Raw genomic sequence first — 26,837 nt, 5'->3', positions numbered from 1 at the left:
TGATGCTTAGATTTTTGGCAGTGACATTAGCTGAGTTAGAAAAGACTTGGGTAAAAGAGCTTTTAAATTCAGAGGCCTTATACAGAGGTAATGGATTAGACAGTATGTTATTTTTTGTCCCTTTTTAAAGTGAACTATATATATATTTTTAACCAGTCATTGTGTTAAGTGACTTACATATGCTGCTATCTCATAAAATCTTCATAAGAACCCCATGATGTCAGTGCCTTCACCAAACCCAACTACAGAGGAGGATATGGAGGCTTCTGGAAGCTAAATAATTTGCTCAGGATCACATCCTGAGTTTGGTGCTGCACTGGGCTTCAAGTTCATGTCTGTTTGCTCTCCATCAGTGCTTTTGTGCGATAAGGCCATACCTGGTAACTCTTCAGCCTTGGTCCTGTCTTGCCTTTTTCATAAGGATAGACCTACCAGAGTCCGGTGACTGGATAACAGTTTCAGCTTCTCCATCTCATCCCGGAAAGGGTGAGAATAATTTGGGAATTCCCATACCCTTTCCTGTTTGCAGCTTGAGCCGCTGACCTAGGGGATTTCAATGGAAAGGGATGACTTGAAGGAGAGTGGACCACCAGGCGGAACTGTCAGAGGTCACATTTTAGACTTCATGTCACCTTGTGATTTTGCTGTGGTTGGGTCCTTGCAGATGTATGAAAATGAGATTTTCTGAACTGAAAAATTTTCAATTTGAGAAGGCAACTTTTGGTATGGAGAGCCACATACCGTATGAGTTTTCTCTTTATTACAAATTGTAATAACGCAAGAGTAAACCTTACAGAATGCCGTTTGCTATGTCGTCTCCTGGCAGCTAGTCTGTTTTGCCTTGCTGTTCTGTTTTTAATTTTCACGTTGGTGAACAGCTTTCTAATACTGAAAAAAAAAAAAAAACTGATTTTTCTGTCTCTGTGACAAAAGGCTCACCAAGGATATATCCTCTTCAGTGTAACATGAACCTCACTGTGATTAGGGACCTGCAGAACAGCTGTTAGGTACACGCTGCATAAATGGGCCCCTGGGAAGGTTTCAAATGAGAAGCAGCACAAAGGCATGCGCGGGAGGTGGGGGAGGTGGAGGGAGTGGGGGCGCGCGTGCGTGGTGGGGGCGCGTGCGTGGTGGGGGTGCATGCGTGGTGGGGGCACGTGTGCGTGCGTGTCTAGTCATGCAGGATGAAAGCTCAGAAGTTGGAAGCGTTTGATGACCTCTGGACCATTTCTGAGCAGGTGCCACCCGTTTCTGAAAGTCTCCTCTCCATAGCCTTTTTTCCCTCCTCTTGTGCATTTCCTCTTCTCCGAATCCCTCTTTCAAAATAAAGGTGGAAAAAATTACAAGGAAAGGGCGTGCCAAATACAGTTAAGGGCAGACAAGCTGACTTGGGTTTGAAGCATGATCTGGCCACTTAAAAGCCATATGATCCTGGGTTGATTAAATAACCATCCAGAGCCTCTTGTTTACCATCTATAAAATGGGAATGCTGTTTTAACTTAGCATATTAGGTGTGAGATTGGGAGAAAATAGTACTGGTTGTAGTAGTAATCCAGGTCTACAGTGTGTGATTCTTAACCCCAGACCCAGAGAACATTGTAACCATCAGTTGGCAAGACTGGACCTGATTTTAGTTCTTGTGGTGGCAAAACTAACTCTTAACTTCTGTGAGACTGTTGTAGACTTTGTTTATACCACCTAGGAAAATATCCGTATATTTCCTATGTAATTATTAAGGTGCTTGTTTCAGGAGTGCCACTCCAGACATTGCTAGAGGTAGTATATTAGCTGTGTTCTATTCACTATATTAGTTTTCTAAAACCTGAAAGCCTATAAGCTCTGAAAAGTAACTCAAGAGTTTCGAATGAGTGTTTATGGAATTATAATAGCAAAAATTTGTATGTAAGGTTGCCAGCTTTAGCTACGTGCATACGTGGATGCTCAGTTACATTTGGATTGCAGATAGACAACAAGGCTGCTATTTTCTTGTATATGTCCCCTACAATATTTGGTACATTCTTAAACTGTAAAAGCTATAATTGATAAGAAATTCAAATTTCATTAGGCATTCTCTATTTTATCTGGCAACCATATTTGTCGTGTGCCTGAGACTGTTCTGGACATTTCATGTGTATTGATTCATTTAATTCTCATGAAGATCCCGTGGGTTATGGTTATTATGTCTTTTTATAGATGAGGAAACTGAGAGGTTAAATAACCTGCGCAAGGTTACATAGCTTTGCACGGTGGTGTTGGCATTTAAACCCAGGCTGTCTGGCTCCAGATGATGCTGAACTTTCTGAAAAGGGCTTAGCATGGTTCCTGGTACACAGGAAATGCTCAGTATTAATGATTTTACTGTTAGCACCACCCTCTCCCTTGAGCCCTGACTAAACTTAAAGGCTCAGGCTGGTACATGGGGTGTGGTGCCTCTACCTCGGCATAAGCACTAGTAAGAGACCCAGTAATCCCTGACCTTATATGCAGTAACTTGAGAGAACACATAGTTGGGCCTTTCACAGGTTTCTTTGATCCTCATATTTCTTTATTAAAACAAGTCTCTTTGAGTTTTCTCCATGGAACTGAGCAGGGGAAAAGGAGTTGTGGTGTCTTGACAACTGTGGTCCCTTGAAATTTGAAGTCACCGTTCTCCTCCAGAAAGTGCAGCCCTGTGCCCAGCTGTGAATTATGAATGATGAATTGGGAGGTTGAAACTAGAGTTTTCCCACTTAGCGGGCTGACTTCCAAATTCTGTGTGAGTGATGTATTTCCCCGCTCTGTGTCAAGGCTGAGGTCAGAGCTGATCTTGCATATTTTGTAGGTACCTACAAGAACACTGGATATGTTTTAGGCTGGGGGCAGGGGGAGGTTTGGGAAGGCTGCCAAAATACAATGTGCTTGTGTGAATAAAAATGTGTGTGAAGGTTCTTCTGTGTGACTGTAAATATTTTTAAAAAATATTTTATTTTATTTATTTGACAGAGAGATCACAAGCAGGCAGAGAGGCAGGCAGAGAGAGAGAGGAAGGGAAGCAGGCTCCCTGCTGAGCAGAGAGCCCGATGTGGGGCTCGATTTCAGGACTCTGAGATCATGACCCAGGCTGAAGGCAGAGGCTTAACCCTCTGAGCCACCCAAGCACCCCTGTGTGACTGCAAATATTGTATGGCAGGGAAACTTGAATAATCTCTGCACCTGGGGTGTCACATAGTAGATTCATTCTGTGGTGGCACAGCCAGAATTATTATAAATACAAACTGAAATAAAGATTTGGTATGTCCTAGCTTATTTGCGTAGTAATTAATAATAAAATAGTAGCAGTAAGTAAAAATATAATTGGAGACCATTGAACTAATTCTCAAAGATGAAAATATTAAGCCAGTTTTAAATTTATCAAACTTCTAAAACCAGTTTTTTATTTTACTTTTTTTTTTTTTTTTTTTTTGAGAGAGCACAAGCAGAGGGGTTAGGGAGAGGGAGAGAGAGAATCTCAATACTCAGTGCAGAGCCTGACTCGGGGCTCCGTCTCACAATGCTGAGATCATGACCTGGCCAAAATCAAGAGTTGGATACTTAACTGACAGCCATCCAGGTGCCCCTCTAAACCAGTTTTTTGTTTTTTGTTTTTTTTTTTTTTTTTTGCTTTGATTTTTTGGGGGAGGGGGAAAGTTCTGGGGATTTTGAAGTCCTGTAGAAACTGAGGATATGTCTATATCATTCACTTTATCAAGGACAAAAAGCTCTTGAAAATTTTCATAGCAAATCTAGGCTGGAAAAATAGCCTTAGTTTTAAACCTGGAGGTCACATGTAACCAAACTGATAACCAGCATATATACATATATGCTGATGATACTTTTGTTTGGCAATTCCTTCATATTTAGCTGACAACTCATTGGGTTTTCATTACTTCAAATAAATATATCCTGGCATTAATTAAAGTATGAAAATTACCCAGAATGTCATCTTTCCAATGTCATTAAAATACTGGCTGCCCCCTACTTTTTAAAAAATTGGTGCATATCTTTGCGTTAGAGAGGTAGCCAGCAGTTGTATGACAGTTGGCAGGGAGTTGGAGTTGAATATTAGGAATTTTGGAACCTTCTCATTTTTTTTTTTTAAAGATGTTATGATTTGAGAGAAGGAGCATGTGCATGCGGGAGATAGATCATGAGTGAGCACAAGGCGGGGAGAGAGGCAGAGGGACAAGCAGACTCTCTGCTGAGCGTAGAGCCTCATGTGGGGCTCGAACTCAGGGTCCTGAGATTATGACCTGAGCTGAAGTCATATACTCAACCAATTGAGCCACCCAGATGCCATAAGAACCTTTTCATTTTTTAAAAAAAGATTTTATTTATTTATTTGACAGACAGAGATCACAAATAGACAGAGAGGCAGGCAGAGAGACAGAGGGGGAAGCAGGCTCCCCACTGAGCAGAGATCCCGACGTGGGGCTCGATCCCAGGACCCTGAGATCGTGACCTGAGCCGAAGGCAGAGGCTTAAGCCACTGAGCCACCTAAGCGCCCCTACCTTCTCATTTTTTAGTGAAAGATTTTTTTAATGCTCATGGATATGTATTTAAGTATGCAAAAACTTCCTCCCTGTTGACTGTATTACATATGTAATTGTGTGTGGGCTTATGAAAGAGGAAGAGATGGTAAATCAGTCTGTTGTGTCTTTCTGTTAACTTACACACATACTCCCCTCCTCTGGCCAGGTCCAGGGGCCAGGTCAGCAGCTCTATCGTTTTACGGGGCTGAATTCCCTGCTAAATGGCCCTGAGCCTCCCTGCAGGGCCTGTGGGGGTTTCTTCCAGGGGCTCATTCCTCTGAGAGCTGCACTGAACGTCCAGGGGCTCAGGAATTCATAGGTGGCTTTCCAGGTCTTTATGGAGGTATATTGTACATACCTCTTTTAAATGTTTCAGTATGACTTATGGGCCTCGCTTTCACCTTCAGCTTATGCTGTGGAACAAACTACCTTTGAGGCTTGAAACACGAGTGATTGAGTATTTCTTCTGATTTTGTGGGTTAATGGGGGGTTCCTCTGCAGCTCTTGCCTAGCCTCATTCATACAGCTGCGTTCAGCTCGAGGGTCCTCTGGCCCGGAACGTCCATGATGGCTTCAGTCACAGGTCTGGCACTTGGTGCTGATGGGTTATTTTCCATGTTGCCTCACCTCCTCCGGGAGGCTTCTTCAAAGGGCCATAACAAGGCCCTTCTAAGGCCTACTTTTGAAACTCCAGCAGTCCCTCAGCTGTATACTGTTGGTCACAGCAAGTCACAAGGCCAACCCAGATTCAAGGCAGGGAAAATAGATCCTGTCGCTGGATGGGATGAGTTGCGAGTGACCCCGGAGAAGGTTGAGAGGGATGGAAGGAAATACTGCACACGTCCTTGCAAACAATTTACCGTAAACTCCATCTGCATTCCTATCCCATGCTGTGCAGATGTCCGGGGCGGTCCTGCAAAAACCATTAACGCCAATACCACCAAGCTTTTACCCACTCAATCTGAATACAGTAATTTAATAGAGTGAAGTTGATTCAAGGAGTCATTTGAGAGGCAAAGTAAAAGCCAAGGCTGGGGAACTGGTTGATAGGAAACGGTTGTTTAATTTGGAAGGGAACAGTACACAGCGTTCACTGCTTCTCATTAATCCTATGATTTTCTTTTTAAATAGCTGCTGCCATCTTGAGCAAAGTAAATTTCTCTGTGGACCCTTGTGATAATTTCTTCCGGTTTGCTTGTGACGGCTGGATAAACAGTAATCCGATTCCTGAAGATATGCCAAGCTATGGGGTTTACCCTTGGCTGAGACATAACGTTGACCTCAAGTTGAAGGGTAAGTTTCTATGGGGGTTTGGTGACGCACTTTACAGAGAGCAGTACTTGACTGGAAAAACACAGTTTTGGATTTGAAGCATGCCTGCTTGCTTTTTAACTATATTAAATTTCATTTATAAGATTTTTTAAAATGGAAGGTTAAAAGGAAAATTGTGGAATTTCAGTCTCCCAGATCTCAAATACAAGCCTAGCAGAGGCTTCATTTTGTTTGCATTCACTAATGTTAAATTCTGCTGAAGGATAACTAGCATTTCCTTGAGATTGGAAACAAAGGAATAGTTAATGAAAATTGTTTTATATAATACACTTATTGGTTGTGTTCAGAGCAAACGGTTACATGTTTATTTATGTCCTGGATTTTCATGGCTACAAAATGTACTTAACACCTCATTGTCTTTTGAGAACTCAGGATGACCTTGTGTTTGTCATATTGTTCCTGTTAACTTCTGACTTGGCTCTGGGGGAACTTTCTTTTCTCCCATGGCCTCTGTGGTAACGACAGGCTCACACACACATACTCACATATGCCTACGGACACATATACATGTGTGCGTGCGTACACACACACTTCAAAACTTGGAAAAGTCTTTCACTAGAGGCACTTCTGTTTGCATTACATTTATTTTTTTATGCTGAGCTATTGGAGGAAGGCACTTCAGGATGGAAGTAGGGAAATTTTAAGGCCAGATAAGGTAACTGTTTCAGGAAAACAATAATGTGTATATTTTAGGGTGCCCGAGTGGCTCAGTTGGTGACACGTCTGCCTTCAGCTCAGGTCCTAATCCCCGGGTCCTGGGATGGAGCCCTGCATTGGGGGGGGGTCCCCACTCAGTGGGGAGTCTGCTTCTCTCTCTCCTTCTGTTGCTCCTTCTGCTACTCCCCCTGCTTATGCTCTCTCACTTTCAAATAAACTAAGAAAATCTTAAAAAAATGTGTATTTTTTTCTTTTTGATAACTAAATTACACCACATAACACCTCGAATTTTATTTATTTATTATTTCATTTATTTTTATTTTTTTACTTTTTGGTTGTCCACAACACAAGTTTATCAACCTAAAATTCTCGAGGTTGGAAGTCTGAATGAGTTGGCAGGGCTTCCGGAGGCTCGAGGGGTGACTGAATGCTGTGCCTTTTCTGGCTTGTGCAAGCCACCTTCACTCCTTGGCTTGTGGCCCCTGCTGCATCTTTACAGCCAGCACTGTCGCATCTTCAGCTCTCTCTCCAAGCTGACCTCTGACTTCCTTCCTCACATCTCTTTCTCTCTCTCTGATGAAAAGTCTCTTCTATTTAGAAAGGTAAGGCCCCATCAGTGACCTGATCACTCTACCTCACGATCCTTAACTGAATCCCACCTGCAAAGTGCCTTTGCCATATAGGGTGGCACAGTCACAGGTCTGGGCACAGGGGTGAAGACATCCTTGAGCAGGGAGGGAGCGCCATTCTAGTGCCAGAAGCTTCCCGCTCTCTCTGGTAGCCTGAGGTAGTCCTGTGCTGTAGCCTGATGTTTAGAGCATTGCATTTGCTTAACTGGGCCCCCTAAAGCTTTTGTTTTTCATCCATTATGTAAAATAATAGGATCTAGAGCTTTTAGAAAAGATCTTTTCGAGAAACTTCCAGATCAAATGTGAAGTGAAAAGGTATGTTTTCTCTTTTCCATTATTGAAATTTTTCCCCTTGTTTTGGATATTTGAGACTTTAGAACTCCAGAAGGAATTTCTGAGAAGCTGGAAGAATCATCATTTTTCTTTCTACTCCATCTCCATTTCCCCAAGATTTTAAGTACATGAAAATTAAATGTCTCAATTTACATATGTTTTAATAACTGTAAGTATTGGCATAGTAATTAGATACCTATTGTCAATTGTAAGGAAAATGTACTTAAGCTTCACAGCTTATCCACAATATAAATTGTATGGACCTAAACTCTCGAGGAGGACTTAAAAGTTTCATAAGTTAGAATAAGTATGTGCTATAATGTCGGTTTCCCCCTAACCCAACAGGGCAGGTTCCCATACTATAGAACGATAAGACATGGAGAAATGAATTTGCTAATAATGATTTTCCTGTATGATATTAACACACATTTATCCTTCACCTACCATTCTTGCCTATTTCCTGTTTACCTTCTTTGGCTTTTCTTCCTAGACAGAGAGAAGTGTACACAGGTGTCACTGAAGGATAAGAAAAAGATAAGATTTGCAGATAGATGCTCCTTACATGTTAGTTAGAGTCAGAAGATTTCTATCATCAGGACATCGAAGCAGTTAGAATAATTTAAAGCTCTTCCTAGGGATGTCTTAATGTGAAAATGAAAATCAGTACCAATGTGCTTTTTCTTGGAGGACACTGTGTATGAGTTCCTTGCGCATTCATAGAACTATGACTTAATTGTTGAGAGGCACACAGAGGTTTTTTTGTTCACTTCCTTCTTTTAAAAATGGAAAACTTTACTTCTAAGCTAAGTTGGGAAAGTACAAAGAACCAAAAATTAAATGCAAAAAAAGTAATAAGAAAGTTGCTCATAAATCCACCCATGGGAATAACTGCTAATGGAGCAGTTGGGTATACATCTTTCTAGTTTTTCTTTTTTTTTTTTTTTTCCATTTGTGGGTATATATGCAAACCTTCATGTGCACACCCATCTATTTAAAAACCTAGCTAAAATTAGGCATACTACCCAGTCATGGACTTTAAAAATGGTGTCTTTCTCATAAACACAGTTAATGTCAATAGATATATTTTCTTATTCTATATAACACTGTCATAAAGATCCATGTGTATTCCAGAAGTGGAGTTGTTGTATTGAAAGAGTTGTCACAGTTTAATTTTTGATGTGTACGTACAGCTGAATAGCCCTTCAGAAAGTTATTTCTAGGTCTTTATATATTTTCTTGCTGCTTTAAATGGTAAGTCGTCTCCATCAACTGGTTTTCTTTGGAGGGGGGTGGTTTGGTGTGTAAAGTAGGGGTCAGCAAAGCATGGCCTGTGGGCCCAATCTAGTTCACTGCCTATTCTTGGAACTAAAGTTTCATTGGGAGGCTCTACATCCGTTCAGGTAGGCATTGTCGATGGCTGCTTTTGTGTTACAGCAGCAGAAATGGGAAGTTGCTATGGAGACCACATGGCCCACAAGCCTACAGTATTGACCCTCTGACCTGTAAGGAAAAAATTTGCCAACTCCTGGTGCCCATTGTAAAGCTTTGATAAATCTATATTGGATCACATTAGAACTGTCTTTTTTTTGTTTTTTTTTTTTTTTTAAAGATTATCTTTATTTGAGAGAGCGAGTGAGAGGGAGAGAGCACAAGCAGGCAGAGGGAGAGGGAGAAGCAGGCTCCCCATTGAGCAGGGAGCCTGATGTGGGACTGGATCCCAGGACCCTGGGATCATGACCTGAGCCAAAGGCAGGTGCTTAACTGACTGAGCCACCCAGGCACCCATGGAATGGTCTTATTAAATAATAGCTTTTTGGTGGCTTCTTTAGAATTTTTTAGATAGGTAATCTTAAAGTTAAGAACTAGAGTTTTTATCTCACCCTTTCTTTTTACTGTATTGGCTGGATCCTCCAGAACAGTGTTGAACAGTCGCAATAACCATGGATGGAATTTTTTTATGCCTATCTTGGTTGGTGATGCCTCCAGTATTTTCCCTTGGCCCCCAAACATATTTTTTTTTGTTTTGAGTAAGTATTCTTTATTGTATTCTGTTACTCCTAGTTTGCAAAAAAGAACTTCAATAATAAAAACACAAAAAACGTAAAAACAAGTCACGAAGAACCTAATTTGGTCCTGCCATCCAGTGATAACCCCCCCCTTTTTTTAAAGATGTTATGTATTTGACAGAGAGAGGGAGATCACAAGTAGGCAGAGAGGCAGGAAGAGAGTGGGGGGGGGAGGCGGGAGAAGGCTTCCTACAAAGCAGAGAGCCCAACGCGGGGCGCGATCCCAGCACCCCAAGATCATGACCTGAGCCGAGGGCAGAGGTTTAACCCACTGAGTCACCCAGGCGCCCCCAGTGATAACCTTTTAAATGCAAATATACATACAAAGTTATATGTATATGTCAAAAGGATCATATATTCTCTGTTTATAATCTTTTATTTGACATGATAACATATTTTTGTGTCAATAAAAGTAGATCTTTACTATCTGTTGCCATGACTGCTTTGTATGGATACACTCTAGCTGATTCAGTCAATTCCCATGTTGCCATTTAGATTATTTCCAGATTTTTTTTTCCTCATTGTAAGCGCTCAGAGCATGAGTGTTGAAGCTGTAGACCTACATTTGAATCCTGGTTTCCTTACATTTCTCCTCTGTGCCACTTTTGACCACTCATTTTCCCTAGCTCAGTTTTCTTACCTTTCAAAAGGGGTTAAGAGAACCCATTTCTTAGGGCTTGTGGGGCTAGAAGAGATGGCGCTTATAAATGACACTTTCCTGGCATACAGCAGGCCCTCAGTAAATATTTGTTGTCTCTGCCTCTATTTTGTCTCACAGCTAGTTCTGAGGCTCATGAAATAGTGTCTACCAAATGCCTGAGGTTTTATTCTAGTCTTATCGTTTGTAAATATCATGTGCTTTCAAAAATATTGAATACCGTCTAGATATTTTTCCTCACCCTTGATAAAAGGCGAGAGCATCCAAAAATAAAACCCAATACCACCAATCAAAAGAATACCATTTTCTTATGGCTGATAGAGAACACACAGATACGGCTGTCCAATTTGTGAAATAAAATGGATTTGACAGATCGGGCTGATGAAAAATTGCCCTCTATTGAAGTCAGCAGCCTGGCTTCGTGAATTTTTTCTTTAAGTGGCATATAAGACTCAGATTCCTAGTTGGAAGATAAAATTATTTCTTATTCTCTCCAAGAAGCAAGTTTTTTTTTTTAAAGCAGGACGAATATAGTCATGTGTTTGAATGTCTCAAAATTTCCTTCCTACAAAACCTCCCAAATTTGTCTTCATGTGACCGTGAAGATGACACAGCATGTGTTGCTTATGAACGAGCAGATGAAAATTTTGCAAATGAGCACTTATGAAACATGAGGCAATAAGTGAGATAGAACACTTGTGTCAAACAGAAGACAGATGACTCAAGGTAGGGCCAGCTCATCTCTATTATGAAGTAGCAAGCTTTGCCAATATTTTGTAAAGAAATGCAGTGTATTATTATATTCAAGCACAGATAGCACCAGCAGAACAGTAAGAGGAAGTAGGATTTATACACTAATGAGCAAAGAAAGGTGGTTATGATTCATAGATGGGTTATTTATTTGTAAATATTTGCTGGCTAAGATTCAAATGGTTCTCATAATTAAATACCCCCCCAATCTTGTTTTTGCTCTAATGATCCTAGCCAAATCGTCTTTTGCAGATAGTGGAAAGCTGAAAATTTCAGATCTTGTAACGTCATTTGATAATTAAGAAGTTGAGACGATTGAAGACTGTGAATTGTGTCATTTTCCTCAAACCTTGAACATAGTATGATATACCACACTGAGCTTCGACATCATTAAATTCTTTGAAACAGACCTCAGATTAGAAAAAAAAAATGGGGACACAGTGGAGAAATGCTATGAAGCAGCCAGCCACTGGGTGGGCTTTTTATTCTTGGTGAAACTCAGCCCCGGTAAATCTCAGTGAATCTGCTGTATAAATAGGGGGTAGAAGGGTTGCTATTAATAGATTCCTGTTTTTGTGACCATGGTGGCTCTTTTTCATGTGGCCACACATGGAGTAGTAAATTGCCAAATTCTACATGTGTCATCATTAGGTCTCACATGCATAGAGAGGTGCCGTGTGAAGATTTGGGCCGGTATAGAAGACATTTCTTTATTTATTTACAAAGATTTTATTCATTTATTTGACAGCACAAGCAAAGGGTACAGCAGAGGGAGAGGGAGAAGCAGGCTCCCCGCTGAGCAGGGAGCCCAACATGGGGCTTGATCCCAGGACCCTGGGATCATGACCTGAGCGGAAGGCAGACACTTAACTGACCGAGCCACCCAGGCGCCCCTAGAAGACATTCAGAATGTGAAATGAAATGATTTTACTTGAAAACTATTTTGTTGTTGTTTGCATTTTTCCTAATCTTGGGATACCATTTGAGCATGGGGTGTGTGTGTGTGTGTGTGTGTGTAGAGTGTAAGGAAAGGGAAAGAAGCTGTCAGATTTAAAAAGTTGAGCAATTTCTTGTTAGGAAACACCCCCTTGAAATAGACACATGAATTTCTCCCTGAAGCCTCTTTGAAAAATGTATATGTAGATCCAGAATGTATTTTTCTAAATAGCCGAAGGACGTGAAGAAGCCATGAGAACAGCCATCATGTGTGAAAGCTTGTGTTCCCGTAGTTCTGATCATTAGAATTTCATTTAGATTATTTAGATTATTTCCATTTAGATTATTATTATTCCCTAGCTCAGTTTTCTTACCTTTCAAAAGGGGTTAAGTTTTCTTCTTGTGTCTTCTTTTCTACCCCTAGTACATGTCCTTGTCTTTTTAACTCTTTTCTACTCCAAGCATTTGATTTTAAGATCTGATCTTTCTCCCTGTGGCTTTCACGTAGCTCTTCTTTCATAGGGGTTAATATTACAAGTAAGTTGGGTACACTTGACAAGAACCAGATCTGTTCATTAGATTCATTCTGGGTTGTGTGCTCTTTAATTTGGGGAAAATATATTCACTTCAAAGAGATTGAAATGCATAGTGTTTTGACTGAATTAATCTGTGAACTCAAGACTGTTGACTTGGCGTTTATTTTTTTCTTGGTACCAGTTGCTTTCAGTCACAAGTAACAGAAATCCCAATTCCACCTGTCTTAAAAATAGAGAAAATTTTCTGGTCCATGTAACCAAAATGTTTAGTAATAATTCAGACTTCAGGTAAGGATTGATCCAGCAGCTGAATGTCATTAAAGATCATATTTCTTGATTTCCCTGTGCTTTGACATTCACTGTCTCATAATTTGTTTCTAAGTCTCTTTGGTCCTAAGATCCTTGTCAATAGCAACCAAAATTTATACTTCCTCATTCACATCTAGCAAGAGGCATTGTATTAGACATAGGAAGATACAGAAGTGCAGAGATTTAATAAGGCCCCCAAGACTACCCATGTGGAACTTAAAAATCTGCACATCACAAAGCATTTCAGTAAGTACTGTAATCAGAAGTCTAGAGCTGCACTGTTCAATATGGTAGTCACTAGCCACTTGTGGCTTTTTTAAAAATAAGATTTATATATTTATTTGAGAGATAAAGAGCATGCAAGTGGTGGGGAGGGGCAGAGGCAGATGAAGAGGGAGAGAAAAATTCAAGCAGACTCTGTGCTGAGCTCAGAGCCTGATGTGGGACTCAGTCTCACAGCCCTGAGATCAGACCTGAGCCAAAACCAAGAGTTCAATGCTTTACCCAACCATGCCATCCAGGTGCCCCCCACTTGGGGCTCTTGAGTACTTGAAGTATGGCTAGCTGGAATTGAAATGTGGTATAAATAAAAAATATCACCAAATTTCAAAGACTTCATTTTAAAAAACATATAAAATATCTCACCAAGAAATTATTTCCTCAATTACATATTGAAATGATAATATTTTAAGATCTATTTGGTTAAAGTATATTACTAAACAACTTCACCTCTTTCATTTTTCTAATTTTTAAATGTACAAGGAGATGAATAATGACCTGTATGGCTCAGATAATGTTTCTATCAGCGCTGTTCTAGAGCCCTGAATAGGCCGTTGGATAGGTGAGCTATCTGAATCAGTTCAAGTTTACATTAGTTTATAGAGTTGAGAAATAGAGAAGGGGCAGAGAGCACCTTTAGTAAAAATAGTTCTCTACTCCCATCTCCAGTCCCTTTCTATCCTATTACTCTATTAGTGTTCTTCGTGGCACTTATAACCGTTCGAATTAGCTTGTGTATATTTTGCCTGCCATTTTGGGCTTCACTGTGACTCAGCACCCAGCATCGTGCCTGGCACGTAGTTGGTGCTTACTAACACTTGTTAAAGAGAAGAGAAAGACTGTGCCCTCTGTGAGTGGCTGGGGGCAGTGGTGGGGGTGGCTGGCTGACTCAGTGGAGAGGGGTGGCTTTCTCGTCTCTTCTTTCTCCCCTTCCACCTGTGCCGAGGGCCCAGCATGCTGTTCCAGAAGCGTCCTGAGATGCAGCCAGAGCTTGCCCCTGATGGAAGGGGAAGAAAAATCATCAGTTATTCTTCAGGACAGGAGAATGGAAGTGAGACAGGCTAGAGCCCTTCCTGGGGCTCCAAGACTCTCTGGGGGTGTGATCTTGTGTAAGATACAGTAAGGAAAAGGAAAACTCCCAAGACATCATTTACATTTGGGCTCTGAAAAGCAGTTGGGACTCTGCCACTTATTGGCTCTGTGACTGCTGGCAAACCACTTTCCTCTGAGGCTGAGTTTCTTATCTGGTGATACTGTTGGATTAATTCAATGAGGTGCATCAAATGTCTTCTACACAGAATTCAATAAATAACATCTGCTGTTATTGTTAATTTCATGAGGATTAAATTAACATTTTGAAAGCACTTGGCATGTAGTAGATGCTTGAGAAATGTTAGATTCCTAGCCAAATAAAAATTACAAATTGATAAGAAAACCTTACCAGCATCATTAAAGTAAAACTGTAGGATGTAGTTTTTTCTGAAAGTCTCACCATGCCTATAAATAAGGCAGCTGATCCTGAAAGGGGCAAGTCTGGAGGTGGAAATAGTAGGTTAGGACATTTGTGTGTATTCCGAGCTTTTATTGGCAGACCTTGGTCATGACCTCAAACCTGGAAGGTTTTGATAATCTGTTTGTTGGACAACACATGGGTTGGGGGAAAAGCATTTTAAATCCCTCCTGCAGGAAAAGAGGGAAGAGGAAAGGAGAATTGGTGAAAACGAGGAGAAGTGTCATCTTAGGCTGTTCTAGATCTTCTAGATGCCACTTTTTGTTGCTTACACTGGTTTGCTTTTCTTCTCTCATTCTTTCACGTCTCCCTCCGGGATTCTTAACTCAAGAGGGCTGTCTATAGAATTCTAGGGACTTGAAGGGGAACAGATGCACGTTTATTTTTGCTAACCTCGGATGGAACTTCAGCATTTTCTTTAATTATGAAAGTAGGCAAAACCCTGGTATTATGGGCTGTGACCCTGCTAGCAATGGAAAGCATTATTTTTCTGTCTTGTTATAAACGTTCCAAGTATCTTGAAATATTATCTACGTACATCCCCACTTCAAAATCCTAGCAATGTTTAGACCTAATGCTAGATCTTCGTATTTAATGACTTAATGAAGTAGCACACATATTATGGTGACAAACAGTAAAACAACTATTTGATTAATTGTATTTCAGAATAATTGGTTTCTTTGTAAACCCGTGTTTCTTATGCACTTGTAAACATTAGTTTGAGAGTGGTCCTTAGGTTTTAAGAGCCTGCCCAGGAAACGTATGGTGCAAAAAAAGATGAAGAACCCCTGCCTGTGTGAAGGTTGCTGGGGCAGGCCTCAAGAAGGTACAGTTTCATTGAACTTCAGTCTTTTGATGCATCCTAATCTAGGTGTTTCAAGCAGAGTTGGCTATTACAGGACCCCATGGGTCCACTCAATGCTCAGGTCTTTGAACAGTCCATAGTCTTGAATCCCTGGGTAATGAACACATTACCAACAGTTCATGTATGTTTATAAGGATATTAGATGAAACCAGAGATTTGTGTTTAGAGATTTATGCCAGTGCCAGACGTTGAACTGATTATGATGTGATTACCTATGCCATGGAATAAATATATTTATAGATGAAATGACTGAGTGTTGTCACAAGCCTCTTATGAGAGCAGAGAGTTAAAAGTCAGTGCCCAGCTGGAGATGATACAGCTTTTACTGTGCTACAGTTACAAATACTTAGAAGCAATGCCAAATGATTGAAGATAGTAACACAAAGTAGAGTCTTCTTTCACAGGTACACAATACGTGTTGCATGAAAGAGCTTGCTTGTCATCTGATCCTTGAAGACAGGGACTGTTGGTACAACTTGAAAGGGTAGAGGTAGAGGGAGACCGTAGATCCGGAGGCTGTGAATGAAGTTCCAAGGAAAAGACCGAATCCATGAAACTTGGCGTTGTTGGGAGGATGACACGGACATGGCTACGTGAGAGGTGACAGGAATGAAATGGGCCAATGAAGGATGTGAGATTTTTGACCAACAGAGAACGCTGAGGTTTCTGAGCAGTGAAGCTATAGCTTGGGAATGCTGTGCCTAGGAATAACGACTGAAAAAAAGGAGCGGGGAAGCAGACGAGGGGGCATTTTTATAGTATAAATATTGCAACACGTTATAAAAAGTTTCCTGCTAGTTAGCTTGAATGTTGTAGGAAGAAACATTTTTACTTTAGAAGAGTGCTGACTAAATTTAGGTTCTTTTGACTAAATGTAAGTTCTTTGGCCTGACTGATGACACAGGATATGGGCATCCTGAGAGAGACACAAGAATACTTCTCAGCTTGCCCACACCCAGGCCCCGTTTTGCATGGTTGGTGCGTATAAGTGTATTTTGCTTGGCAGTTGTTCAGGAGGGTTGTATATTTTTGAAAAGCCACTTCCTGAAAGATGGTGACTGTTTGGAAAGGAAAGAAAAATCCTAGCTGGTTTTGGTCATAACAGTCCCGAGGTGTGCCCACGTGAGCTGCGGTCATGATTCCAGGAGCTCCTCCGGGTCCCCGCGTGTTCTTGCTCTTGGTCGCCACAGGCTGGCATGATAACGGAGCTGAGAATGTGGGAGTTTGGCAGGAGCTTCCCAGGCTCAACCCGCTCTCACAGCAGAAGCAGATGACTCAGATCTCCTGGACCGTGAAACCTGCATCTTCAGAGAAATGAGCCAGTCACTTACCTTTACTGTACTTCTAATTGGTCAGTGGCAAAACTTAGGCACCAGAAAACTGAAAAAGTTTCTTGCACATAAAAATATGTGGCCAAACAGGGTTGAAAATTCTACCCTTGGATTTCCAATCTCCCTGATGAGATGGCCTCAGCTGTACTCTCACTTTCAACTCTGGGAATATTTCAACTGCAACTGCAATTCAATTTCAACTGCAACTTGACAGTGTGGAATGGGTTGAGCATCTTTAAGATGTGGCAAAATCCCCATTTCTCCCCCAGTGTATTACAAATGGGCAGGATTTCTACTCCTTACTGTGTAGTGAACTTTAAACGATTAAAAGAAAAAAATCCTAGGAATACACACGGAGAAGGGCCTAGCAAGCCTGGCACTGTGTAGGGATAACCTGCTTTATTTTTTTTAAACTTTTTTTAAAAGATTTTATTTATTTATTTGACAGACAGAGATCACAGTAGGCAGAGAGGCAGGCAGAGAGAGAGAGGAAGGGAAGCAGGCTCCCTGCTGAGCAGAGAGCCCGATGTGGGGCTCGATCCCAGGATCCTGAGATCATGACTTGAGCTGAAGGCAGAGGCTTTAACCCTCTGAGCCACCCAGAGCTAAGGTGGTGACGCTAAGATGAGCTAAGAAGGTGGCGCTGTTCCATTTTGCAGTTGAGAAAGCTGAGGCTTGGAGAGGTTAAGTATTTCATATTCACACAGCTAGTTACCTATAAAGTCACTGTTGTCCAGAAGAAATGTTACGTGAGTCAAAAATGCAAGTCACATGTAATTTTCCATTTTTAAATAGCCATGTTAGGAAAAGAAAAAGGAAACAGGTAAAATCCCATGATTCTGTCTAACCTAACATACCCAAAGAATTGCCATTTCATGTAATCAATATAAAAACATATTCACAAGGCAGTTCACATTCTTTCTTTCCTAAGTCTTGGAATTGGTATGCTTCTTATACTTGTAACTCATCTCCATGTGGATGGGCCACATTTCCATTACTCAGTAGCCCCACGTGACTCCCGGTTCTGCAGTGGACAGGGCCGTTCTAGACCCGTGCTTCTCATTGATGGCAGCACGCTGAATTCACGAGGGAGCACAGATGCCCAGGGCCCAGCCTTAGAGGTTTTGATGTAATTGGTCTGGGATGGAGCCTGGCCTTCTGGATTTCTTAACCACTCCTCCCCCACCAGGTGACTTTATCATGGGGCCCAATTTGAGAACCTACTCAAGGGTGAAATACCAAACCAACTGAGTCAAGAACTATAGGCACCGTCCGTTGGAGAAAGTTCTCTGAGTTTTCTGAACTGAGACCCATTCAAAACTACTGCTCTGGCAATATGCTTTGCTAGTCGACATTAAAGAATGCCAGGCAATGCCCGAATTCATGAATTTCTTTCAATTTACCTTTCCCAACCTTTTGGCCAAGTCCCAGAATAATGCAGGAAAAGACAAGGGAGTTCTTCCCCCCCTTGATCTGCGCGCTGGTCTCGATACACACCAGTACAAGTAAATGAAGACCTGAAGGTCTATTATTTTAATTGAGGTCTGAGGTGTCACCGTCTGTCTGGAAACTTTAAGCTGTGGAAAAGAGGAAGTTAGGGTTTGCCGGCTTCAGGTCATTGCCAGAATGAAACAAGTCTGGTGGAGAACATGTGGGAAGTGCTGGGTGAGGAAAGCAGGCAATTGTGGCTCCAGCTGAGGTCTGAAGGCTGCACAGCCCATGGTGCGGCGGGACGTCCAAGGAACTGCTCTTGCCAGGGCCCGTGTGCCTGCCCGCGCCCTCAGCCAAAGCCGCCATGTGCCTGTGGCACCCGCCATGCGGGACTCAGAATGTCTCCCCTCGCCACAGCTTCACGTGTCCTTCGAATGCTTTTGGAGTCATCTGGAAACATTTTTACATTGCCTTCTTTTATTTAAATTCCATACTGCCTTCCATCTCTGGACACGCTGATTATTTTTCAGAAGGAAAAATGCTGGGTCTTCTGGGATGACAGTGCTCTAGTTATATGCAAATTTGTTATGTTCATTTGACTTGTAATTAAGCAGGAGAACTTGCACCCATGGCTGAGTCTTTCATAGCCTTAACTAAATCAATACCTTTCTAGTTCATTGAATTAGAAATACCGTCACCTGTAAGAGGCGCCATTACTTCATGTTCGCCAACAAAGATGGCGCTCCTACCCTGGGCCATCTTTTCCCCTGACATTTTTACTTTATGTTCATTGAAAGAGTTCTTGCAGACATTACTTTTTATCTTAGGACTCTTTTGCATGAAATGCAAGCAGGAGAGATTGGTTCGAGTCGTCCTAAAACTTCTTCCCAGTTCTTTTGATTTCAAGTCATCAGCGCTTTTGTTTTCTCACAAGACATTGTCTTCTTTCTGTCCATAGCGGCTGTGATTCAGCATTCCTTAAAAAAGTGCTCCCCGATTGCCTCTTTGGAGATGCAATAAGTTTTCATTTCATGCCCAAATCATATTGAAATCTTTCTGAGGACCTTTTAAGTGACAGTTTACTGGCCATGCAGCCAACTCATTTCCAGGGCCTACTATGGGAACTGCTCAATCGCGTTCCCACACAGGCGGGCAGTGACTGTGCCCAGCTGACAGTTTTCAGATGGATTCCAGTTTCAGAGATGTGAAGACGTGGAAAGGAATGTGCTTCGTAGAACAGATGAATTATGCTATGTAAATTGTATTTCCACTAATCCAGGCTCCCCAACTGCTTAGTCCCATCCACCTTGTTTATGTGCTTTATTTTTTAAAAATATTTTATTTATTTATTTGACAGACAGAGATCACAAGCAGGCAGAGAGGCAGGCAGAGAGAGGGGGAAGCAGGCTCCCTGCTGAGCAGAGAGCCTGATGCAGGCCTCAATCCCAGGACCCTGAAATCATGACCTGAGCTGAAGGCAGAGGCTTAACCCACTGAGCCACCCAGGTGCCTCTGTTTATGTGCTTTAAACAATACTCAGTGAGATTTGCATGATGTTCCCTCCTCTGTATTCTAGGTTTTCATGTGCACTGGTGTATAAGCAAACTCCCCCACTTCCTTCTTTGCCTCTAATGAGTAGCTACAAAGCCAGACTGTAATGCTGTACTTTCCATCCTTGAGCATGTACATAAATCACCTGGGAATCTTGTTAAAGTGAAGATTCTGATCCAGTGGGTCTGAGAAAGGACCCAAGGGTCTGCATTTCTGACAGGCTCTCAGGTGATGCCCACACTGAGGGTCTAGGGACCACGTGATGAGTGACCAGGCTTTACTACAACTGAGGACCCAGTATGTCACTGAGGAAACTCACCTCTCCTGGGGGCATGAGTGGTTTTGTTTTTCCTCCATTCACAGTATGATTCTGATGAAAATCTGTGACTTACAAATGTCAAGTTGGGTAAAAACAAAGATTTCTTAGGATAAAAAGAAAACAGGAAGTCTGTGTCTAATGTTTTATGATTCAGGGAGAGATATTTCTTCCCCTTAATTTGTTTTCTGAAAGATTTGTTCATTTTGTTTTCCCTTGCCTTCCTCCTCAAAAAACTTGGGCAACTTGAATTTATTAGGAAATCTGCATGTAATTGCAGATTAATAACCTACCCATTAATACCACATTAGTTCATTGTGATTAATAGCATCTCTTTGAATGCTTAATGAATTAGTAATGATGGACTATTTGCTTTAAATTGTCAAGAGAACATTCTGTGTAAAAAGGCACCACGCATAACAGGAAAATTAATTATATGCCGGTTGGAGAATAGCTTGTCACAAATAAGAAATGTTTGTTTGGAACAGCTCACTGGTGTTCATATTTATACAATGAGAGGTATTTTTAAAACATGGATGGACCTTTTAATTTAGAAAATGAGAAGGGGATTTTGTTTTCATCAATAGCTGAGTTCGGTGTGGGAACCGATATTTCGGAAACACACACGAGTACGTGCCGGTCAGTATGCTCACAGGTCTGCTTCCTCCAGTGGTCAGGTCGGTTACGTTCCAGATGGAGCAACTGCTACCTGCTGTCTGCTCTGAATTCTTAAGTTCATTTCCCCAAGGCCCAAACATTTCTTGTTACTAATTTTATTCCTTTGGCCTATCATTTGTTTTCTCTCTGGTTCCTCACTCTAATTTGGTGCTGTTGGCCATCATTGTTTATTTCTGTCTTTGCCCTACATCCGAGGAAGCGAAGGTCAAGGAAATTATGTGACTTGCCCAAACCAATCCAGCCATATAATTTGTCCCCCACAGATTATGGGTCTAACATTTCAAATGTCTCCAATTTTAACCCAGGCGGAAAGAGCTGCATGAGCAGAGGCTTTGTCTAGCTGGTGCCTTTGAGGAAACCCAAGAAGCCCAGTGTGATTGGAGCTCAGAGTCAGAAGGGAAAAGGGACAAAAGACAAGACTGAAGAGAAAGGAGGGGCCAGAGCCTTCAGGCCCTATAGGCGGTGTAAAGGTTTTCTCCTCTGTCCTCAGGCACTGGGAGCCCATTTGTAAATGTCACACTGAGGGGCATGATGGGTTTTGCCAGAGCACATTGGCCACGTGTAGAGAATGGCCTGGAGAGGCGAGCTGGTATATGGAGACCCGTTGTCAAGGCCCTGCCATGCTGTTCTGTTTTCTAGCTTGGGATCCAGATGAAGATAGAGTCGGTCTTCCTTGTTACAGAAAACCCCAAGCGTTACTGGATATTCTTTTCTCTGTGTTCTCCTCAGGGCAGCATAAAGGGTCATTGTTTCTTCTCTGTAGCCCCCAGTTTTTTTGACCCGAGGAGCGTACATCTCCAAGCACGTCCTGTTCCCCAGAATCTGCTGGGGAAGCCCCGGCAGCAGGCAGCGGGCAGGGAAGTTTGCTGTCTCCCTGCCAGCCCTTTCGCTGCTTTGACTTATGCTGAAGGTGCTGTTGCTTCCCTTCTTTGGGATAAAGAAGGGAAGGAAGAGATCCCAGTTCCTAATCCCTCACTGTTAGAAACCCCAGTTAAAAAGGATAGCCTGGATGGCTCAGTTAACAGTCCAATTCAGCTCAGGTCACGATCTCAGGGTCTGGTGGGGTCGAGCCCTGCCTCGGGCTCTGAGCTAAGTGAAGGGTCTGCTTGTCTCTCTCCCTCTGCTCTGCTCCTCCTCCTCTCTCTCTCTCAAATAAATAAAGTCTTTTTTTTTTTTTTTTTTTTTTAAGGACAGCCTTCCTTGACCACACACTGTAGTTTGAACAGCCAGGAATAGAACCACTGCTACTCTTACCTCCTCAAGGAAGGTGGGAGTGAAAACAGGGGTTAGTTGGGAAGTGGGTTTTTAAACCTATGTTTACAGTGTTTTGATGCCACTTTCACAGATGAGGGAGGAATTGTGAAGTCTAGAGCTCAGATTTTTTAGGATTTGAGGGATGCAGTATTTATCTCACTCTTCTTTGCCGTGGGGCGTGGTATAAGCTGGAGTTGAAAATAGCTGTCCTGTTTTTTTTTTTTTTTTTCACTTTGGAAGTATTCCTGACATTGTGTAGTTTTTTGTTTTGTTTTGTTTTGTTTTCGCTCTTGAGCGCGTGAATCAACCCTTGCCTTAAACCCCTATCGCATTTCACCTTTGAGAAAGGAACTTTTTAAAGGTGGACTTTGCAGAACTGAGGAACTAACTTAGACTTAAATGGGCCAGTATGATGAGAACTCTCCAGAACAAAACAAAGTAGTGCTTTCCTTGAAGAATGTTGACATTTAATTAAAACGAAGCTGTGGAGTGAGGAAATCAGCAATCAACCTTGACTTTGAGTGGGACGGGGAATGGGGGAGGAGGAAATCTGGGCTGGTGATGTTCTGGGATCACAGGCATCAAGAAGGACTGGAGAAAATTGTCAACTATACCTCGTTTAAAGTTGGGGGAGGTAAGGAGTGCGGGCGACTGCTGTTGGTTCTCAGAGTGTGTTCCCTCTACCTATAAGCATTGGCATTAGCTGGGAATTTGTTAGAAATGCAAATTTCTGGATCACACCCTAGACCCACTGAGTTAGATACTCTCGGGGAAGACCCAGAACTCGGTGTTTTATAATTCTGATGCCTGTTCAAGTTTGGACACCACTGGTTTAGACTAGGCATAACATGAAGAAAAGCCTTTGGGACCAGCTAACTATGTCCTGCCCTAACCACACCATGGCCTCCCATCCCTGGCTAGGTTCCTCAGGAGTGAGTCTCCCTGGTCGTAATAGCATGACCGGGCTTTATGGGGGACTAATTGAGGTCGTGTGCCATACACCTGGTACAGAGCAGATGTTTAATAAAGGAATGCTATCACCTTTGGGTCCTTGGATGTTCAGGACTACTGAGGAAGGACCCCTGCAGGGGGAATATAACCACGCATGGTCTTTCCTTTATAACAGTAAGATGGTAGAAATAGGTAGGACAAAATAAATAATTAGGGTTTTTACTCAAGGAAAAAAAAATGTGAAGATGGATTTTAGTGACTTTAAATTCACCACAGGCCTTTCATTGAATTATCTGCTAAGATCCAAATTATCTAACTAGGAAAGCTATTTTTATGAGTTAAAATATCATATTGGGGGGTGCCTGGGTGGCCCAGTGGGATAAGCCTCTGCCTTCAGCTCAGGTCCTGGTCTCAGGGTCCCGGGATTGAGCCCTACATCGGGTTCTCTGCTCAGCGGGGAGCCTGCTTCCCCCACTCTCTCTGCCTGCCTCTCTGCCTACTTGTGATCTCTGTCTGTCAAATAAATAAGTAAAATCTTTTAAAAATATCATATTGGTAGATTCATTGCAATTCTATGCTGTCAAAGAGTAATATGAAAATTTAGTTTAAATTATTTTGAAGTTAACCCTGATAAGTGTAATCCTTCTAAATTTGCTTGCAAGTGGGCATAATAAAAGAGTTACCTTCTATTAGACTTTTGTAGTATCTGGCAGTTTTATAAAATTGATTTCATTATGGGCAAAGAGGTCTTTTGTGTTAAATGGGGGGTATTTTTATGTTATTTGGTAACCCATGATTTAGATCGATGACATAGAGGTTTTTTAGTGCCCCTAAAATAATCTCTGCCCCCTTTTCTGAAGCTGATGCCAGCCAACAACGATCATTTATAAGATGATCATAAAAAATGAACAAAGAAAAGGATTTTGACAGGGTCTGTCTCTGTATGGAGGTGGGAGTTTCCCAGAAGAATGAGAAATAGCAGTTTGTCCTGTCTTTTCTGTGTGTCAGTAAGACTCCAGTGACGCCGTGCTTGCCCGGCTCTGGGCAGAGTTGAGCGCACCAGTCGTGCGAAAACACCAGGGCTATGGGATCCACAGACCGTGACTTAGTTAACTTGAATTTTATTTTTTAATGAGAATAACAACGGGCTTTGCAAGCTGATTTAGAGTCTCCAGGTCCAGCTGCCTAAGAGTTTAATACCCGTGCAGTGTGAGTTAGAAAAATGAAATTTTTTGGTATGGTAAATAAACTGAGGAGCCTGGAAACCAAATTGAAGTCTGTAGCCTGGAAAATCACCAAGGACTAAAAATAGCAAGATTAGAGGCAACAGTCTGCCATGGACCATCCGAAGATGGTTTTTAAGTACCACCAAAGGAGAAACCAGGCTATAAGATAGGCTAAAAAAAAAAAATATATATATATATATATATATATATATATATATATATAAATTCTATGGGTGCGTGGGTAGCTCAGTCGTTAGGTGTCTGCCTTCGGCTCAGGTCATGATTCCAGGGTCCTGGGATCGAGCCCTGCTCCGTGGGGAGTCCGCTTCTCCCTCTCCTTCTGCCCCTGCTTGTGTTCCCTCTCTCCCTGTCTTTCTCTCTGTGAAATAAATAAATAAAATTGTTTAAAAAAATATATATATGTATACATAATTTCTGGAGAACATTGTGCTTGTTGCATAGGTGTGGAAGGACGTAACTTCCCTTAGAATGTGGATTTGACTTGTCAGTGTTTTGATTTTTCCTGTTTTTTTTTCCTTGTATCTAGACTTAGAAGATACTCTCCCCCTTCCTTCTAAGGGAGAAGTGTTGGCATAATCTACGGTGAGGTCGAGAATTCACATTGATGACATGTGATGGGAAGGTTTTAGGATGCAGTTGCTGTTTGCATTAAGCACATCAGGTCCCCAGCTTCAGCATCCCTCGGCCTCCTAGTAGGTAGCCGGAGGATTCCCTGTAGCCCAGGCACATAGCAGGGTTGCGGGGTGGGGAGAGAGAACACAAAGGAGCAGGTTTTGATAGAGTCTCTGAGCTCTGAGGCCATCTCCTTCAAATGGCATCAGCTCAGCCCCGAGATTCTTGGGAGGTGTTTGCTCATTGGCCTCATTTGTGCACGTGAAATGTTTGAAAACGGTTTTAGGTGAAAAGGTCTTAAATATAGTAGAAACTTCAAATGACTGGCCTGAGCTGCGTTTGACTGTTGTGAGCTCTTGACTTACTAGGGGACTTCCGAGTCTTCAGGAGTCTGGCCTTTCTTTGGAATGCTCTTCTCTTGTTCCAGAGCCCCCAATAAAGGCCCTGTCTCAGCAGGAGAAGTGAAATGAATGAGAAAGATTGGTGGTCCTGTCTCAGCTTCTGAACTTAAAGGAAGTTGAATGCCAACTAAGTATTTACCCCCAAATGGAAGACCAGGATGCAGATAGTTGAACTGAGACCACTGGTAAGATGAAACCCAGGAATCCCAAAACCTGGTGTTCATGAAAACCAATGAAGTCTTGGATTTCGTTGTATGATACAGAGACTAGGATGTGAGAAAAGCAGATTGTGGATGTTTGTGTAATCGGGACATTGCTGATTATAACAAGCAATAATAAAAGAAGTGCAACTTCTTACAGTTCCTTTTCTGTTGGGTGAAAAACTCTTAGACTTAACCTTTTCAGGAATTCAGCTCTGCAGTTGTGGACTGAGCACCAGCCACGCCAAGCAGTAGGCCGTGGGTGCTTAAGATGAATGGGACCCAGCCCCTGCCCCTCAGACTACTCAGTTTAACGGAGACTAGTCATTGTGGATGCCAATTTTATGTACTGAGATTACTTTTCATCTCACAGGACTTGACCCAATGACCAAAAGTACCTTCTTCATTAAAATTCTCCCTCTAGGTGTACCCTATGAAGCCAGGGTTGTGTTACAAAGGCATGACTGTCACACCATGGGCAGAAACTAATTCTATGTGGACTGTAGATCCAAATGTGAAACAATAAGGATTCTGTAAAAAACATAGATTATGAGTGGGACAGGCAAAGGTTTCTTAAATGGGACGCAAAATACACTAACCATACACAGAAAAATGGGGAACTTGGATTATATTGAAGAATTTGATGATTTTATTTGATTAAGATTACTGAGAAAAAAATACATAATATTTTTGTGCTCTGTTCGAATTTGATGATCAGAAGCACTTTGAATCCAGCGTTATAGTCTCAGGTTTGGTGCATGATACGTTTTTATGAACTGGAGTTTTCCTTTTCTGTTGTAATATGGTTAAGAATACCTGGAAGAGGGTGAAGATTGAGAAATGGTCCAAGAAACAACACAGAGGATGACGGCATTGCCCTTGTGTGGGTGACCCAGGAGCCCTTCTCAGCGCTTTAGGGACATTTTATATAACTTGTGTAATTGCCTTTGATAGGCAGCCTTTGTTTTCTGCTCATTAATTACTCTCCAGGCTTTATTGCTCTTGCCACTAATTCAAATACAGAGATACAGAAAATGGATGCCGCCAGCTGATTGCCAGGACACTGTCTGCATATCAATGCTCTCCCGCCTGCTTGGGCATGAGGAGGTGAGGAGAAGGAAAAGGGTACAGAAGACAGAATTTTGACACAGACAGGGGTTACCTCACTTTATGGGACTTCCCTTTCCTGGGGGTGGCAGGTACTGCATTTTTTTTACAAAGTAACGGTTTATGGTGACCCTGCATGGAGCAAATCTATGTGGCGCCATTTTCTCCAATAGCGTTTGCTCACATTATGCCTCCATGTCATGTTTTGGTAATTCTTAGAATATTTCAAACCTGTTCATTAGTCTTATATTTGTTACGGTGATCTGCGATCAGTGAGCTTTGATGTTATCATTGTAATTGTTTTGGGGCCTCACGAACCATAGAAGGTGTCAGACTTAATTGATAAATGT

At 41.9% G+C, this 26,837-nt stretch overlaps 1 protein-coding gene across 1 annotated transcript in view; it reads left to right on the top strand.

The window, feature by feature from the left end:
• PHEX (phosphate regulating endopeptidase X-linked) overlaps positions 1-26,837 on the top strand; it is a 203,029-nt gene that overhangs the window by 7,738 nt on the left and 168,454 nt on the right. Inside the window, exon 3 of the mRNA XM_082718281.1 lies at positions 5,680-5,841. Coding sequence (XP_082574407.1) covers positions 5,680-5,841 — 162 coding nt within the window. The remainder of the gene's footprint in view (positions 1-5,679; positions 5,842-26,837) is intronic.

Source organism: Mustela nivalis (assembly GCF_964662115.1).
Source record: "Mustela nivalis genome assembly, chromosome: X".
In the NCBI taxonomy this organism is placed as follows: Eukaryota; Metazoa; Chordata; class Mammalia; order Carnivora; family Mustelidae; genus Mustela; species Mustela nivalis.
The sequence above is the reverse complement of the archived record's forward strand: the minus strand, read 5'-3'. Positions and strand labels throughout refer to the sequence as shown.